This window comes from Xiphophorus couchianus, chromosome 5, assembly GCF_001444195.1.
Source record: "Xiphophorus couchianus chromosome 5, X_couchianus-1.0, whole genome shotgun sequence".
Lineage (NCBI taxonomy): Eukaryota > Metazoa > Chordata > Actinopteri > Cyprinodontiformes > Poeciliidae > Xiphophorus > Xiphophorus couchianus.
In genome coordinates, this window is record NC_040232.1 from 30,599,392 (window position 1) to 30,615,919 (window position 16,528).

The following is a 16,528-nucleotide window of genomic DNA, read 5'->3' on the forward strand; positions in this document are numbered from 1 at the left end:
GTTTGGGGAGTCTTTGTCTGAAACATTGAAATTTCAGGAAGAAATTAAGGATTTTATTGCAGAATTTATCATAGGTAAAGAATTATTCAACTCAGATTATACCAGTGTTTTCAATTTTGAAAAGGCCCCATGAAAAATGAAAAATTAAACAGTCCTTTAAATCATAAACGGTAAATGGACTGAACTTACATAGTCAAATCGAACGCAGATGCTAACGTGCCAGGGCTAGTGTTTAGCGACATTGTCTTACAAACAATGCCTGTTTTTGAGCAATAAATTAACTAAATGGGGGAAAACAGATTTAAATTTGTATAAAGCTGTTTTTTTTAATCTCACATGTATTTACTGCCACCATTTAACATGTGGGTGTCTGAGAATAGTCCCAACAGACTCTGATGATAAAGACAACAGAATATGTGTCATAAAGTTGTTGTAGACGGTGGAGAGCTCTGGGTGGTATGAATGTAACTCACTTATGTGAAAGAAATGTTTCACAGTCGTTGCATTCATGCTGCTTAATTTTTTTTTAGCAGGGCAAGTAAATCTGCAGCATCACACTATGTTGGTCTGAGAGATGTATTAAAGTAAGAGATGTTACATTTCTTACTATTTTTCTCAGAGTACTTCAAATGCTATCTGGCTGACTGGTCTTGCAACAAATTTGTGCTTGGAGCATCATAAAAATATAAATGTACAAATTCATGCTGTTATTTTATGCAAGCGATATCCTACAAGTCATTTCATTAAACCTAAAATGATCCACTTTCGGAGCAGAATTGAATAAGTCTTATCTGCAGTCATCTCCAAACACAGGTAGGATCTAAAAATGCAAATCGTAAAGTTTGAATAACGGGCGGGGCGTTTGAGGTTGGGAAGGTTCTGCTGCTACCTCCATGCAGATGAGCTGAGTGGATTTGTTGTTCGGTGCTCAAAGCTTTGAGAATCCTTTATTACCAGCTGTCAAAACGCATCGTTGGGATTGCTTCTTTGCACAGACACAGAGAAAAGACAATGAGGTCTGATGAATACGAGGAATATTATGCCTGTGAAAACTGAACTGAAACAAAACTATGTTTACTGCCTTTGTTCAAGAGAATATAGATTCAAATGTGAAAATTTATATTTAAAAATGACGCAAGAAAAGCATTTGCACCTTTTCGCATGTTGTCTGTTTTACTTTTTAGTTACACAGTTTTTGATATGTGACAAAAATAACTTGAATAAATGAACACAGTATGTTCAAAATAGAATTTATTTTATTAAGAGAAAAGAAAATATTCAAACCAACTGATTGAAAACATTGTTGGACAACTGAGCTAAATCTCAGAGGATACACCAGATGACTGTCTGGCATATGGAATAAGAGAAAAATCACTTTAGTTTCTGTCTCAAAATGTGATGTGGGTAAAAAAAATAAAAAATACAGATTTAAATAAGCAAAACAGTATGCAATCTAAGAGTGCATCAATAACTCATCCGGGAGAACTGAAGAACCCAGAAAAACGTCTCGCCTCAGGTTGGCTTCATTACGTTCATCGCTCATCATTAAGAAGCTGACTGGGCAGAAATGGAAAAAAATGCAATAAAAGGCTTTCTTCACATTTGCCAAAAAGCATCTGATCTAAAAGACTTTTGGGAAACTGTTCTGCAGACGTTTGATACATAAGTGTGCCTTTTTAAAGGGTGTGGATCCTGCAGTATAAAACTAACATGCAGAAAATCAGAAAATGGTGGCAGTGCGACAGTGTGGGGTGGATTTGCTGCTTCATGATCTGGGTGACTTGTCATAAACTGTTTCACTTCTGTGTTTTGTTAAGTAGTGGCTTGTTTCAGTCTTTCTTTCTCTGGAAGAATGCATAAAAAAATATCATAAGGCCAAAATATCAGCCAGCTAAATTGTTCTTCGTACAGTTAAAGTTTGGAAGTCAGCTTCTTTTTTTCACAGGCCAAGGTTGTTTCAGATTGCTTTTCTCCACTTATTAAATATTGCAGTTTGAAAACAGCTTCTTGTTTGTTTGTTTTTTTCTCAGGTTGTGTTTAATATTAAGATTTGTTTGATGCTGACAAACCTCTACAAGCAAAAGCTGAAGAAATCTGCATGCGGGTAAATAATTGTTCTCAGCAAAGGTTCCACTTGGCTGATGGCCAGTTGCGTTTGTTCTGTTAAACTGTGAAAAGAAATGAAAGCGCATCGATCTGAGCACGACGGATTAAAAACTATTAAAACCGATCACAGCCTGATTGAATCATCCGGTTAAATTGACCAAAACAATACACAACAGACTGAAACAAACAAACAAAAAAACAACATTTCTGTTCTCTGGTATAAAGTACAGAAAGAGTAAAAAAAAAAAAAAGCTTTAGAGAGGAATAACATTAGAGTTTAGTGTCATTCGTCATACAGGGCACAGCGGCTCACCGAAGCAGAAACAACATAATTACGGCTCAGCTTAGTCCCATTACAGCCGCTGCTCGCATGTTTCTGTTACCTCCTACGTAGTCTCCACACTCTGCTTAATTATCTTCTCCTTGTCTCCCTGGGAAGGCTTGATTGATTTAAACAACAGAATTGGGAAGCGCTCAATGTGGGTAATGCGTTTACTCCATAACACTACACCATACCCACGGGTGACCGGTGTCACGTTAACAGTAATCAACAACAGCTTACATTTTACATAAATTTCATTACTGGTCATTTGATCATTTAAGGTCAAAGCTTTAAAAGGATCCGGAGTCGCACGCTCACTCAACTTCTCTTGGCTCGTCTTACCAATGTTTTTTTTTTTTTCTCAGGATAATTGTGCAGTTTTGTGCACTTTGATGAAATTGTGTGAGTGGAGAAGAGAAAGGCACGGTCTCATGGCAGACGCACTGGTACGGTCTGGGAAGGGAGAGGGGAAGCTGTTCAGTTTAATATTGCAGAGATGATTATAGATGAGACTAAGTGTAAAAGAAAAAAAAATCAGCTGACTACTATGTGTCATTAGAGAGAGCAGATTCATGCCAGGTAAATGCGGGACAAAGAACAAGGTTGTATAGGACAAAACCAAGCATAGGAATCTGGATGTCTAGTATATATGTATGTTTCTTTAAAGCAACACTGCTAGCAATTAAAGGGGACCTTTTATGCAAAATTCACTTTTTGCATGTTTTTATACTTCCAGGAGGGTTTCAGCTGCTTCTAAACACAATCCAAGCACTTAAAAAAACACGCAGATGCTTTTTTTGGCACTATGTTAACGCAGATTTTGGTGTCTGGAAAATGAGCCGATTCAAAATATCGCCCAGCAACAAAAGCCGAGCTCCAGCACGTTTGGTCAGCTGGTTTTACCGTTGTTTGCGCTGAAAGAGATAAGTGGTTTTTATTGCTGACTTACCATCCAGAAACCACTTGGTGCATTCTTATTGTGCAGGAGGCTCCACATCTCCTGCACAGCCTTTTTCATGTGTGAGTGTAAAGGTTGAGTTGGTGGGCGTGGCCAGCTGCAGTTTGTTTGAATTTAAAGAGACAAGAGCCCCTAAAAGGAAAAGAGCTCAAATGACCAGACTAAAATGCCATCATCTATGAATGATTTTGTGTAAAAAGTGTAATGAATATGTTTTGTATCATCTATGTACTGTTCAAGGAAGCAGTATATAAACCTATAAATGTGTAATCACCTCCAATGACAACTCAATAAATGTAAAGACACGTCTTAATAAAAGAATATGGGTACCAGTTTGATTTACATGACGGGATCCCGTGAAGTCTTTCTTTATGGCACCATTGCAATAGAGTGACTTCCTGCTTTTTGCTGCTAAAAACCTGAAGCTTTAGTAGCATGTGTTTGCAGTAGTTATTCTAATAAACACATGCATGAGGTCTGAAATTCCTCAACTTCACCCTTTCACTGGTGAGCTACATTTATTTACAATCATAGTGAGTGTAATCTATGAAAGCACCGTTTACACGGATTCAATCAGAATACTGATTGAGTCTGTTTTTCCTTGACTCTACATTACTTAGTAGCATCTTCTTTATCAAGTACTTCTTCTCATGTGCAGACAATATTTTTTGGTCATGCAGAGAGGAGAATTAATCATTCAGGGTATGTTTCCATCTATTTCTTTTTAAATAAAAATGGAGACGTATGAAGCGAGGACTCTGCATCTCTCACTTTATTGGGATGTAAAAAAGGAAACATGTTTCGATTTGTGTTTGTTCACTTGCTGTCTGCACCATCTTTCAGGTCTTTCCCAGTGGGGAAGATTTTAGTTTTTAAATCAAAAACACACATTTATGATTTGCAGGATTCATTATTTTTTTACACTCATATTTTAAGTGCAGTTTTTACATTTGAAAAAAAAAATGTTTGGTTTGCTTACAAATATGCCTCTAACACATGTATCTTCTGTTTAAGCTGTTTACATTCTGCTCCCGGTGCTCAAGCATTCCTGATTAAAACTTGCAATCTTTGTGCGGCCAAAAGAAGGCAGTCAAGCTGATTTTCTATTGGCTGGAACTGCTGGCTTTGCAAAATTATGTCTTCGTCTCAAGAGAGGGCAAAGACAATCAGTGAGCAGAGAAACCAGAGTTTGTCCTACAGGAAGAAGTTAAAAGGCAATGTCAAATTACATTTCATTCTTACAGATTCATTTTGACAAATTTGATATCAAAAGGAGGAGAAACCAAACTATGATCAAACACAAACGTGGCTGAAAAGGTCTTGGCTGAAGCTATTCTTATTTCTTTTTTAAAAAATAGATCCTGTAGACAAAATGTGCAAAGACAGTAAAAAGTGATTTTGCTAGTTTGCATAGTAACAAATAAACACATTTTTTGATAGAGTGAAAAGAAAACAACCTTTTATAATTTAATTACCACTTTTGAAATTATGAGACGTATTCCTTTCTTCAGCAAACATTTTATTAGAAAAATTGTCCAAGAAGAGACAGGAAGAGCCTTTCAACTTAGAAATCTAACTCTTATTTCTTGAAAGACAAATTCCTGCATCATGCATAAAAAACAACAAAAGAAAAATAATTAAAAGAAATGATCAGTAGTAAATAGCACAACAACTGTCTTGTGATTTAAGTGATGATCTCTTTTTTTGGTCTTTGCACATATTGTAACCAGTTCACACATGTTTCACCAGCAAGTTTGGCACATTTTGACACTTTAGTGTCATAATGGGACAAAACCTGAATTAGGGCAAAAGTTCAGGTCAAAGTGTCCTCTGATGATTGTACAAGCTGTAACGTGGGACTTATTCTTGGAAACATGCAGTAGTGTAGAACGAGACCAGGATTATTTTACTGTCCCTTTAAAAAAAACATGTGTGCGTGTGTGGGGGTGTGTATGTATGTGTGTGCGGACAAATTAAAAAATGCAAATGAGCGTCTACACACAGTTTGTTAAAGGAAATAACTGCAGGCAATGGAGCGTTATTAGTGGCTCCCAGATGCACACAAAGTGTACAGTACGTAATGTGTGGTAATTTACATAGTGCGCTCGTTGCTCTGAATTTCGCAAAGGAATGTGACCGAGTAACTTGGTCACACAAAAATTATCAGACATTCTTATTTTTTTATCTCTCGCTTATTTGTGTCTCTCTCTCTTCCTCGCTCCTCACACAGAAGGTTATGGCTTCTGAGTCTTTTCTGTGGCGTTGCGACGTTTGAGTTGAAATCTCAGGAAGATTACTATAATAATCACTGGAGTTCACTGTGAGGTCTCAGAGTAAAACTATGGCAAATAAAGTGAATACTTAATGGGGGTTTAACACAAGGTCACACGAACAGATGAGACAGAGTTTTTAAGGGCAGTGAGTCATTATGGCAAGATGCGAAAAAGCACTAAACTTGAGTTTCGAGAATGAAATCTGCTGCAAATTTGGAGAATTTTGTGTTAGGCTTTTTGACTACAAAAACTATCCCTTAAAGCTCTAAAGTGCACCAAGATTAAGGTAATCTTCCAGATCCCAAGATACCACCGGGGGTATAAATTAAAGATCAGGAAAAATGCTTTCAGGATTTAATGTCTGGCTTTCAGCCCCAGCTTCCTCTGCACTGAATATAAATATGATGGCAAATTATAGTCAGATATCATCATGCCGTGATGTTGTGTTATCTGTGATTGTGTGTGCATAATGTTAAACCTGCCTGTGCGGTCGATTAGGTTATCAGTTTGAGACAGTTATATGTCGTTCTCCGCCTGCCGTCCTTTGCTGTGTATTCTGGTTGCATGAAAACAGACACACTAACTCGGTGGCCTGTTGCATAACCCATACATGCATCTATATATTAACATGAACACGTTAACCTCTTTATGCAGACTTATCTGGCCAAATCAATTGCTTCTGCAACTGCGTGTGTCATGAGAATTGGGATATAGGTTTTCATCTCCAAAAGGTTTTTACTGTGGCCACTGTGCGATTTCATATTTTCAAACTGAATGTGTTTCCAGTCCTTGAGAAATATTTATTGTAATATCCAGAAACTGGAGTAAAACATTCAACAATAAAAAGATGAGGCTGTACGCTTAAGGAGGATTAAAAGAGCTCATGGTATTTTCACTTCTTGTGCAAACACTACAGTATGAAGCCTTTGCCTATTATCTTTTCACACTGAGACTGCAATTTGTCCTTGGCTACCGCAGAAGCTAACGTCCACGCTTGTCCTTACTTCCACTCCTTGGGAAACAGCACCAACGAAAAACAAATGCCACTCATGGATTGGCTCATTTGCAAACACCAGCCAACAGCACTGAGTCAACGTGATGCGGCTTCTCAAGATTTATTGTCCTTCAAATGCAAAAATATGCACAAATGGGTAATTTATTCATGAATAAGAATTATATTCCACAGAAAAATATCCAAACTGGTTAATCCACTGCAATACAAAATTGTGACTAAATCCCTCATACATTATTTTTACTTACATTTAAAGCTAGTTAAGGTTGTTAAAAACCTTAATTAATAGTGTTTAATTAAGGTTTTACATTTTTAAAATAACAATAAAAAATTATATTTTATTAACATAATTTAAAAAACTGATTTTTAAAAAATTATTATACCAAAGAGCAAACTTTTTTATGGACTGACATGCACTAATGATTTTTACATAGAAATGTTTGTATTTTCAAAAGAGGTGTGTTCATGGCATTTGTATGTCTTTTATCCTTTCTAACATAATGAACATTATATACATGTTTTCAACTATTATACAAATTATTTCAAGTTGTTCTTATAGTCCCTCGATTTTCTTCCTGACACCTGCAGAGATCTTCTGGAAATTGAGGGCAAAAGTATCTTCACATAGAGAAGAGCTTAATAAAACGCTAACAATGTGATAGTAAGTACCTCAATTAGTGTTATTGTCACGTTTGACACAAATGAACAACAGTGGCTGAATTTGAAGCACTGCTGTATTTACAATGGGAGTTAATATTTAAGCATTTCCACTTAAAAAAATACTCAGTCAACTGTAGGGAACACCGTCAGCAAAGCAGAGGGAGTCGCAGGCATGGCTCATAATCTCAACCGCTGCAGCTTAGCGGATAAGAACAGATTATTATTGTTATTGTTATTTTTGCTGTTGCGAACAAATCTATGGAAAGAGCAAAACCAACAATGTTTAGTTTGTCTTTCAAACCTGTCATATTTTGAAGCTTATCTTTCGTAAGCCTCCTAAATCCTCTTGTCCAGCATGTAAAGTTCTAAAAATATGGGAAAGGTAATCCAGTGATGGATTTTATATACATGAAAAAGATTTTTTTTTTATTTGGGAATGCTGGATGGAAACAAATTAGTGACTAAATCGTTTCATGCATTTTAAGATTCTAAGATTCAAAGATTCTAATTTATTGTGAAAAAAAGCAAATACATTTCGCAGAATATTTATTCCGGCCTATCTAATCCCTTTGATTTTGTTGTATTTAGTCCCAAAACAACTTATGTTCCTACTTTGCGCTCGTTTGCTGGAATCCACATAGGAATCCAATGTGTTCATAGCAAAAGAGGATTACAACTGTAGCATCAAATCACAGCAATTTGTTTTATTGTTTGTTCTGTAGTCCTTTTTTAAAAAAAAAAAAAAAAAAAAAAAAGGAATGTTCTAATCTGTACAGCATGACAGGCTATTGATGTTTTGCTCAGATTCCTGTGAGAAGCCCGGACTCGGCGCTACACGGGATCCTCTGCGTCTGAAGCAAAAACCGACTGGAACAGAATGGAATTTGAAACGTTTTAGCCAAAAATGTTTCCATGCTCAAGGTGTTTTTTGCAGAAACGTTTCAGATTTCGTTTTGTTCTCCAACTGCGTGGGCCAAGACGGTCAACCGGTGCCACATGATCCCAGCCTGGAAAAAAAAAAAAAAAAAAAAGAGCAAACATGATTAAAGGAGAGTGCCTTGCAAAAGTGTTTGTGATGTGTGAATCTATTTACATTTTGTTACGTGAAAACCTTAACTTTGGAGTTTTGTAATGATATTAGATGAAAATAGTGAAAAATTGCAAATTGGAAGATAAGAGCGTTTTCAACAATTTTTACAATTTACTGTCTTAAAAGTGTGCCACATATTTCATTAGCAACCTCATGCCACCTTGAAATTTTAACCCATTCTTTTATTTATTTTTTTTGCAAAATGCCTGATGCTCAGTCAGATTAGATGGAAATTGTTTGTAAACATTAATTTTCAAGAATTGCCTTAGATTCTTCAAAAAATGTACATACTTTGGTATAAACCCTGGCTTTGCACCCATCTTCCCACTAACTATGCCCAGCTGCAGTTTCCCGTTTCCTGCTAAAGAAAAGAACCTGTTCAGCATTATGCTGCCACTGCCGTGTTTCATTGTGAGGATGGTGTGTTCAGGGTAAAGTGTTGTTCTATGTTGTTCAGCTAACCATGATGTAGAGCCTCAGTCATGCATCTGAGTACAGCGTTCTGCTACATTTAGTTTCCCCAGCAGGTCTCCTGGCAGTAGTGGTAAGTTAAAACAGGACGTCTCCACTATGTGTTTCTTTTTTCCACTCTTCCATAACAACCAGATTTGTGGAGGAGCTTATAGCTGTCAGACTAACAGAGCCTCCAACCTGGACGCCTGCAGTCACAATGGGTCTCTTGGCAATTTTATTGATTAATGCACTGCTTGACGGCCCCGCTAAGTTTGTAGTTGTGCCAAATATTTTCTTTGTGGATGATAAACTGAAAAGTATTTCTTGTTCGTTTTAAACATTGGAATGTCATTTTAATCCCTAACCAAGCTTCTCCACGTCACTCTCACTGACCTGTCTGTCTGCTGTGGTTCTCCATGATGCTATTTGTTCGCTAATGTTCTCTAACGATGTTTTTTTCAAAGTAGAGGCCGCTGCCCCCTGAGGGCCGTCAGGAGGCACTGCAGGGCCCTTAGAAAATATATTTGTTTATTTCGAACACAATAAAAGTGTAAAATCAGTATAAATTATAAAGTTGAAGGGAAAATAAGCAGTAATACAAAACTAAAACAACAGAATCTACTAACTCTTTAAATCATGCATTTTTAATTCTATATTTTTTAAAGAAAATATATATGTTTTTGATTTATTAAAAAATCTAAGTTAAAATAATCTATGTTTATTGAAATCTTATTTGCAATGTTCGCCATAAGCATGATTGTATTTGTGGTATAATTTGAAAACCATTCATCAATTTCCTTCCACTTCACAGATGTGCACCACTTTGCATCTATCTGTCACATGATATCGTAATAAAGTATTTTGAATTATGTGGTGGTAATACAACAAAATATGCATAGATTTTTAAAAAAGTACAAATACTTCTTCTAGGTACTGCACAGTGTCTGTTATGATGAACCAATCGTTGCACGGCATGAGCTGATGTTTTTAAAAACTCTGTTTTGAATTATTGACAAGAGATCCTGTGTATGTACTGTAGACCATTAGTGACAGCGCTGCGTCACATTATGGATTGCTCATTCTCTGAAAAGCTGTGCACTGACCTGAAATGAGTTGGGGTGTCGTGGGCATCTTTATTTTTCTAAAGGCCGACATGGAACAGCATGTGTTTGACATCGATGCTGCGAAATGTTAGGCCGTAAACGTCTAGCTCCAGCCACCTCCACCATACTCTCAGAAAATAAATCCTCTCTATTTTATTTTTTATTTTTTGTATGCGTGTGTGTGTTCAGGCCGTGGGGTGAAATAGGGCCGAGCCTGCCTCATGTGGGATTCCTCTGTCTTCTGGTCCCCACCAACCCCCATCTTCCCAGCATCGGTGGGATGTCCCAGGTGTGTCTCCTCTTGGCCTTGCTTACGCTCTCCAGCTGCACTAAGGTACAGTGTTACTAATACCCTCCCTGTCTTTCACACATAAAATTAAACACAACTTTAATCCCTCCCTAATCCACTCATCCTTGGGTACCGCTGAGTGAGACTGAGATGCCGTAAAGAAGAGGCTGTTGTGTTGCTGAAGCCTCACGGAGCCTCTCCGTTGCAGGTGTCCTTTGCTAACTCTCTGGAGCTTGTGAAGGAGAAGTGGAGCAACTACAAGGACAATTGCACAAGCCAGATCAATTCCACGCCCCCTGCCACAGGTGAGCGATTGAACTTCATGAAGGTAAATTTAATGTCTGACTTACATCCATTCAAAGCAACAATTAAGTGTTGTTATGTGTGTGTGTGTGTGTGTGTGTTACAGGGTTGGTGTGTAACAGAACCTTTGATTTGTATGCCTGCTGGCCTGATGGACGTCCAGGTACTACTGTAAATGTCTCCTGCCCAACATTCCTGCCATGGCATCGAAAAGGTCAGTAAGACTGTTAAAAGAAAAAAAGGAGGTAATTCACAGTAAAACTGCATGACATAGCAAGAACAAAAATGTTGGCACTTATATAAGAATGAATTTGTTTTTTTTTAAACCTTGCTACCACCATATTGTGTGTGCAGGATGATAAGAGAAACTGCATTGTTATAACTTTCAGTGGTTGCTATAGAGAAATTGGCCTCTATGTCAGAAGAACAGAAATTCGTGGGTTACTAATGGCAGGTCGACTTTATAAGTTATTGTCTAAAACATAAATTCACCGAGGTATTTTCAGGTGCTAAACATGAGCAAACCTGAGTTTGAGTCTTCTTCTTGTTCAGGAACCAGAAGCTAAGGCGGATCTTTTAAGACAAATTCACAGAGTTAAAAGATTCCCATTCAAACCCGGAATTATACAAATATTTAGGGATTTTTAAAAAAAACATTTATGCAAATTGCAGCCAGAGCAAATAGCTTTGTATTAAAAAAAGAGAGAGTTGCATTAGATTTAATAGAATTTATAGTATCTGCTGAAAGTTGATTTTGTACAATTTGTCAGGATGCAATTAATTGTGGTAAAAAAACAACAACAACAACAAAACATTTATTTATTGATGTTTTATCCCCTACCCTTATCCATTAATTAAACACAGTTAAATCAAAAGTTATAATTTCCAAAACGCTCTCAGTATCAGATTATGCTGCTGCTTAAAAATTGATCTTTGTTGCTTTGGTCAATTTGAACAACTGATACTTGTGTTAATGTTCTTCTACAAGATCAGATCAAAGACAACATTTGAACCTTCAACTGGAGATTATCGAGCAACATACAGCGAATCATAGCCTCATGCAAGCGCTCTAATCCGTCGCCTGAATGTCTTCCTTCCATGTTTAGCTGTAATGAGTTTTGCCTATATACTTTACGTTTTCTGTCCAAACCAAAGTCCAGAACAACAGGAAAAACATCCCAATGTTTTTGAACTGTTTAAAATAGTAAAAATAATAACCATTGTTTTTATTTGGGAGTGTCATGGCTTCTTAAATTTCTAAAAAAGAGAAACAGGATAATTCATGCTGCATAGAGCTCTTACAAAATAACTTTGAGTTGTGATTGTTGCCAAAGGTGCATCTACTAAATATTGACTTGAAAGGTGGGTGAAAACTTTTTTGCAATCGCTCTTTGTATGGTACATATTTTTATTTAATTGTCATTATTTTGTAGATGTTAGTTTTCATTTGTTTTTTTTAGTTTTTCCATGTAAAATCTCATCATGATTGATATATAAAAGCAATAAATAGGTCAAAATATCAAAGGTGGTGAAAACGTTTTCTATGCGATATAAATGTTGTTAATAGATGATTTTATTTGCCATGCCATCTGCCTCTTTTCAACTCTTGGTACAGATTCTTGTACTGTAATAAAATGCTCATCATTGAACTTTCAGACACGTAATTATGACCCGAGCTTTTTTCCGTTAATTAAAATTAAACTCTAAAGATAATTTTCCCTCTGTTATCACATTGTGTTGGTGCTACAGCTTGTTAAATTGAACTCACTCTCTGGGGTAAAATTTCTAACTGCGCAGTGCTGCTGTTTTCTCATTATCGCTGCACCGCTCATAGCGGTTGAATTTGTCGAGATAAGCCAAAGTCAGCGTCTGTGTGGTGTGCTTGTTTACAAAGTTGCAACTAGAAATCGCAATTGTGGAAGCACATCTTCGGCCTTTAAAGAGGATTTTGGGGGGCTTTTTTTCCTAAAAAAGGCCTAAGTAAAAGGCTTTTACTATTATCGACATTCAGTACAGAATAATAGCTTTGAAAAGATCTCGATTTATATGAACACTCATGAAGAGAAAGGTTAACTGGGCCTTTACATCACAGGAGGAGGACTCTTCCTAGCCAACAAAACAACAGTACATTTAAGATCTTTCTTTTGTTCAAAATAATAATAAAATATTTCGAGTCTTATAGCAGTTTTCTTTTTTTCCAAATGTGCATTTAAAAGGCGTTTTAGTCTGAAGCCGTCAGAACTGATTGACATCAGCTTCTTTGAAAATCACATCAAGGATGCAGCGCTCATCCAGTGCTGTTGATACTGTGGATTCAATGGAGGAGAAGGATTCACTACAAAAACCGAGCTCTTCCTGTGCCCTTGCAATTTAATCAAATGAAAGAAAAAAAATGAATGAATGAAGTGAAACCTGCAATTTGTTGGATGAGAGATAAATTAAATGGATTTTACCAGAGTTTAAACCCTGAAGGTCAGATCCGTCTTGGTCTCCCACCAAATAATAGGAAATTGTGTGATACGCTTTACTCTATCAAAGCAGTGTGATTTTGCTATTAAATCATAAGTCATTTTTACATTTATGTTACTGAAGTCGAGAGAGACTCTTAGCATTAATGATGATAGCAGTGAAAAACTGAACAAACTGTAATAATAAACTTTTTTATAGGAATTCAGCACAGCAAAGACGGACTTTGTTGCTCCTATCTTGGTTTAGACCAAAGAGTCAACAAAAAAATAGTCATGCAACAAATCCGCACTCCATCGTGAAATATGGAGTGTAAATACATTCCACTGAAAATCCCCAGTGTTTTTAACTGACCACTCACTCAATGTGAAAACAAAACATAATTTTCTCAACAGTATGACGTTAAGGTGAGCTAAACACAGCTTCCAGGTGGAGATGTTTCTTCACCACATGATGACATTTTGTTGCAATTCTGAGATAAATATCTCTTCTTTATTTCTTTCTTTCTTTCTTCCTTTCTGAACGGTTGAACCCAGCCTCATACGACATATGCTGTGTCTTTGTGAACAGTTCAGCGGGGTTTGGTCTACAGAGTCTGCAACGAAGACGGCAAATGGGGACAAAAGAACACCAGCGAATGTGAGGACGATCCCGGCGAGGTGTGTGAAATCTTTGTGAATATTTAGCTCTGAACGTATGACAGATGGTCGGGGGATTCTTTGACTTTGACACAATCTAGAAAGATAGAATGTAAAATCTTCCCATCTGTTCACAGAGAGTTCTTTTCTACGTTTTGTGTGTGTGTGTGTGTGTGGGTGTGGGTGTGTGTGTGGGGGTGTGGGGGTGTGTGTGTGTGAGGAGCGTGGATGCTTTAAAGGTAACCGTGTTTGCGTTTCAGTCGGGTTTGCAGCAGCAGTATGGCCGCATCCTCAGCAAGCTGCGCATCATGTACACAGTGGGATACTCTCTGTCACTCGGAGCACTGCTCCTGGCCCTGGCCATTCTCATCAGCTTCAGGTACGATATGGATAAAACATAGAGAAACAGCCGCAGGTATGAAGACGAGGGAAAATGCATTTCTGGAAAAAAAAAGAAAGAAAGAGAGGGGAAACTGAGTTCCAAGGTAGAAATCTGGGGAAATAAGAAAGCAATTGAAAAATACATTTAATAAAAACACAGCCACATGATATATGTAGATATTCAAGAGGATAAATGTATAAGAATGGAAATGAGACAATTCAAGAATTAAACCGGCGGAAGATGATGAAAAGGCAAAAATAAATTGTTGTGAAAAGTAGTTTTCCCCTCTACAAATTATTTCTATTTTCTTTTTGTTGTTGTTTCACAACACATTGTTGATTGCCAAGCGACTTTTCACAACAGGCAAAGGAACCTTGAGTAAATAAGTTTTTTAAGAATAAATGGTTTTCCAAACCAGCCGGATGGTACTATGTGAAAAAGTAATGGCCCCTTGTAGCTAACAAGCAGCCGCTCCACTGCTGCCAGAAACAACTACCACCAAGCATTTGTGACTTCTTTTATCACTGCAGAGAAATGTTAACCCGTTTTGCCGAATTATCTTAATGTCTGAGGTTTTTTTCTGGAGGACCAAAACTATCATAGTTGAAAATAAAAGCAGATATACATATATATTGTTATTTATAGGGTATACATGTGTTTTTGTCAAGAAAACACATGTATACCCTGTGCATTTCTGCCTCATTGTGTAAAGGAGGTATGTCTGAAGACTCACTTAGGATAAGGATACATTTAGGCAGTTCATCTGCAAAATAAAGTTAATGTATGTTTAGTTTCTCTTTAGATGTAGAGTCTGTATGCTGAATTTCTATAGCTGGGGCTATGACATTTGACTTTTAGGACAGACAAGTTTTATTTTAGTTTATTGATTCTGCAGGACAGCAAGTAATCTTGCCTAAACTTGTAAACTGAACTGAAACAAAAAACTGTAATTTGCAGTATAATTTCCCATTGGACCAAGATGTTTCTTATGTCTTTAAAGTTTAATCTTCACCTGAAAACAGGTTTTGTATTTACCCAGGATATCTTTACTTGATGTTAAAATGTGACGATCCAAAAACTAGAAGAAAGCTAAGAAGTGAAGAATAATGATAGAGAAGACTAAAAATTGATAGGGGGAATGAAAAGAAAACTATAGTGGATTGATTTATAAATGTGACCAGTACAAAAATATAAATAATCCACATGGTCAGTTCTTCATAGGAAGCTTCACTGCATGAGGAACAACATCCACATGAACCTGTTTGCTTCGTTCATCCTGAGAGCGGTTTCGATTCTGATCAAAGACGCTCTGCTGAGCCCGATGCTGGACCCAAAGAGTGGCAGCGATGCCCAGACACAGGCCTGGGTCAACATACCAGTAAGAACATCAAGATCACCAGCTGTCACGCGTTTTCCTTTTCTTTTTTTTTTTTCAAATCAGTGACATCATTATGACACTTTGAGAAAAGCTGGGATTTATTTCAACTGTTATCTTGTAGCTTAAATCACTACTAGTTCTTAGGAACACAAAAATGAGCAAATCATACTTGTTTTCCAACCTTTAATTAGCGCATGCTGCACTCGCGTTCGGTGCTACTCCAAGATCCAAGCGACTCCAAAATCCTAGAATAAACCGAACATGAACTTAAATGTTCCTAATAAGGTGTATCTACAATACAGAATATTCAGAAAAGGAGCATAACACAGCTACTGGGAAAAAGTGACTTGTTATAAAACTTACAGATTTTCCACAATGAGACATTTAGCGTTCCCAGCCCACATATGTTTTAAAATTCGGCAGCCGTTGCACTGGGCCTGTCGCCGAATAAGAAGCCGATTAAATATTGATTTTATGTCGAGACATATTACATCAATTATGGTTACAAATCAACAGCAATCTGTTTACTCAGCCTTGTCTTTCTTCTTTGAAGTTCTTCCCTGATATTTAAATGAAGAAAAAAAAACAACACAGTTTTTCTTTACCTGGACTTTAGTAAATATTTGTTTCATTTCAAGTGGGACAGTTCTGTGTCTGAACCAATCAACCAAAAATCTGAAGAGCACTTAATCAAAACAGGAACATGCCATCAGGTGTGTAAAACTAACCTGTTTTGAAAGAGCAATCTTAGCTAATGTTCTCTATTTAAGGGAAAACACCGAGGAACTTTTGATGCCCTGTTTTATTGCTTTGTGTTCAAATTAAATCAGGCGATTCTTTGTCCTCCAATAGCAGTCTTGGCTTTGGCCCAATTAAACTCCATACCTGACACTGTCTCTCTGGTGATGATACCAGTGCACATTTTCCACAAATTCATTGTTTAGGTCCTATGTAGTTTCATCAGGAAAGTGGTCAACACAACAAACAGCAGTTTTTAACTAAAAAGCTGAAGTCCACTTTGATGTATCTACTTGATACTTGAAAAGCCAATATTTTTATCTCAAGATAAAGATGAACATCTGCATGTAGAGGTTT

At 37.0% G+C, this 16,528-nt stretch overlaps 1 protein-coding gene across 3 annotated transcripts in view; it reads left to right on the forward strand.

The window, feature by feature from the left end:
• Positions 1-16,528, forward strand: part of gcgrb (glucagon receptor b) — a 64,270-nt gene that overhangs the window by 37,692 nt on the left and 10,050 nt on the right. The window contains exons 1-7 of one of the 3 annotated variants that reach the window (XM_028017659.1): positions 7,313-7,332; positions 10,167-10,311; positions 10,475-10,571; positions 10,676-10,783; positions 13,606-13,694; positions 13,934-14,052; positions 15,277-15,433. In XM_028017659.1, the coding sequence (XP_027873460.1) occupies positions 10,258-10,311; positions 10,475-10,571; positions 10,676-10,783; positions 13,606-13,694; positions 13,934-14,052; positions 15,277-15,433 (624 nt within the window). In that variant the 5' untranslated portion in view covers positions 7,313-7,332; positions 10,167-10,257. Of the gene's footprint in view, positions 1-7,312; positions 7,333-10,166; positions 10,312-10,474; positions 10,572-10,675; positions 10,784-13,605; positions 13,695-13,933; positions 14,053-15,266; positions 15,434-16,528 lie in introns of those variants that run through there. The other 2 variants (XM_028017658.1, XM_028017660.1) reach the window with 2 other exon arrangements.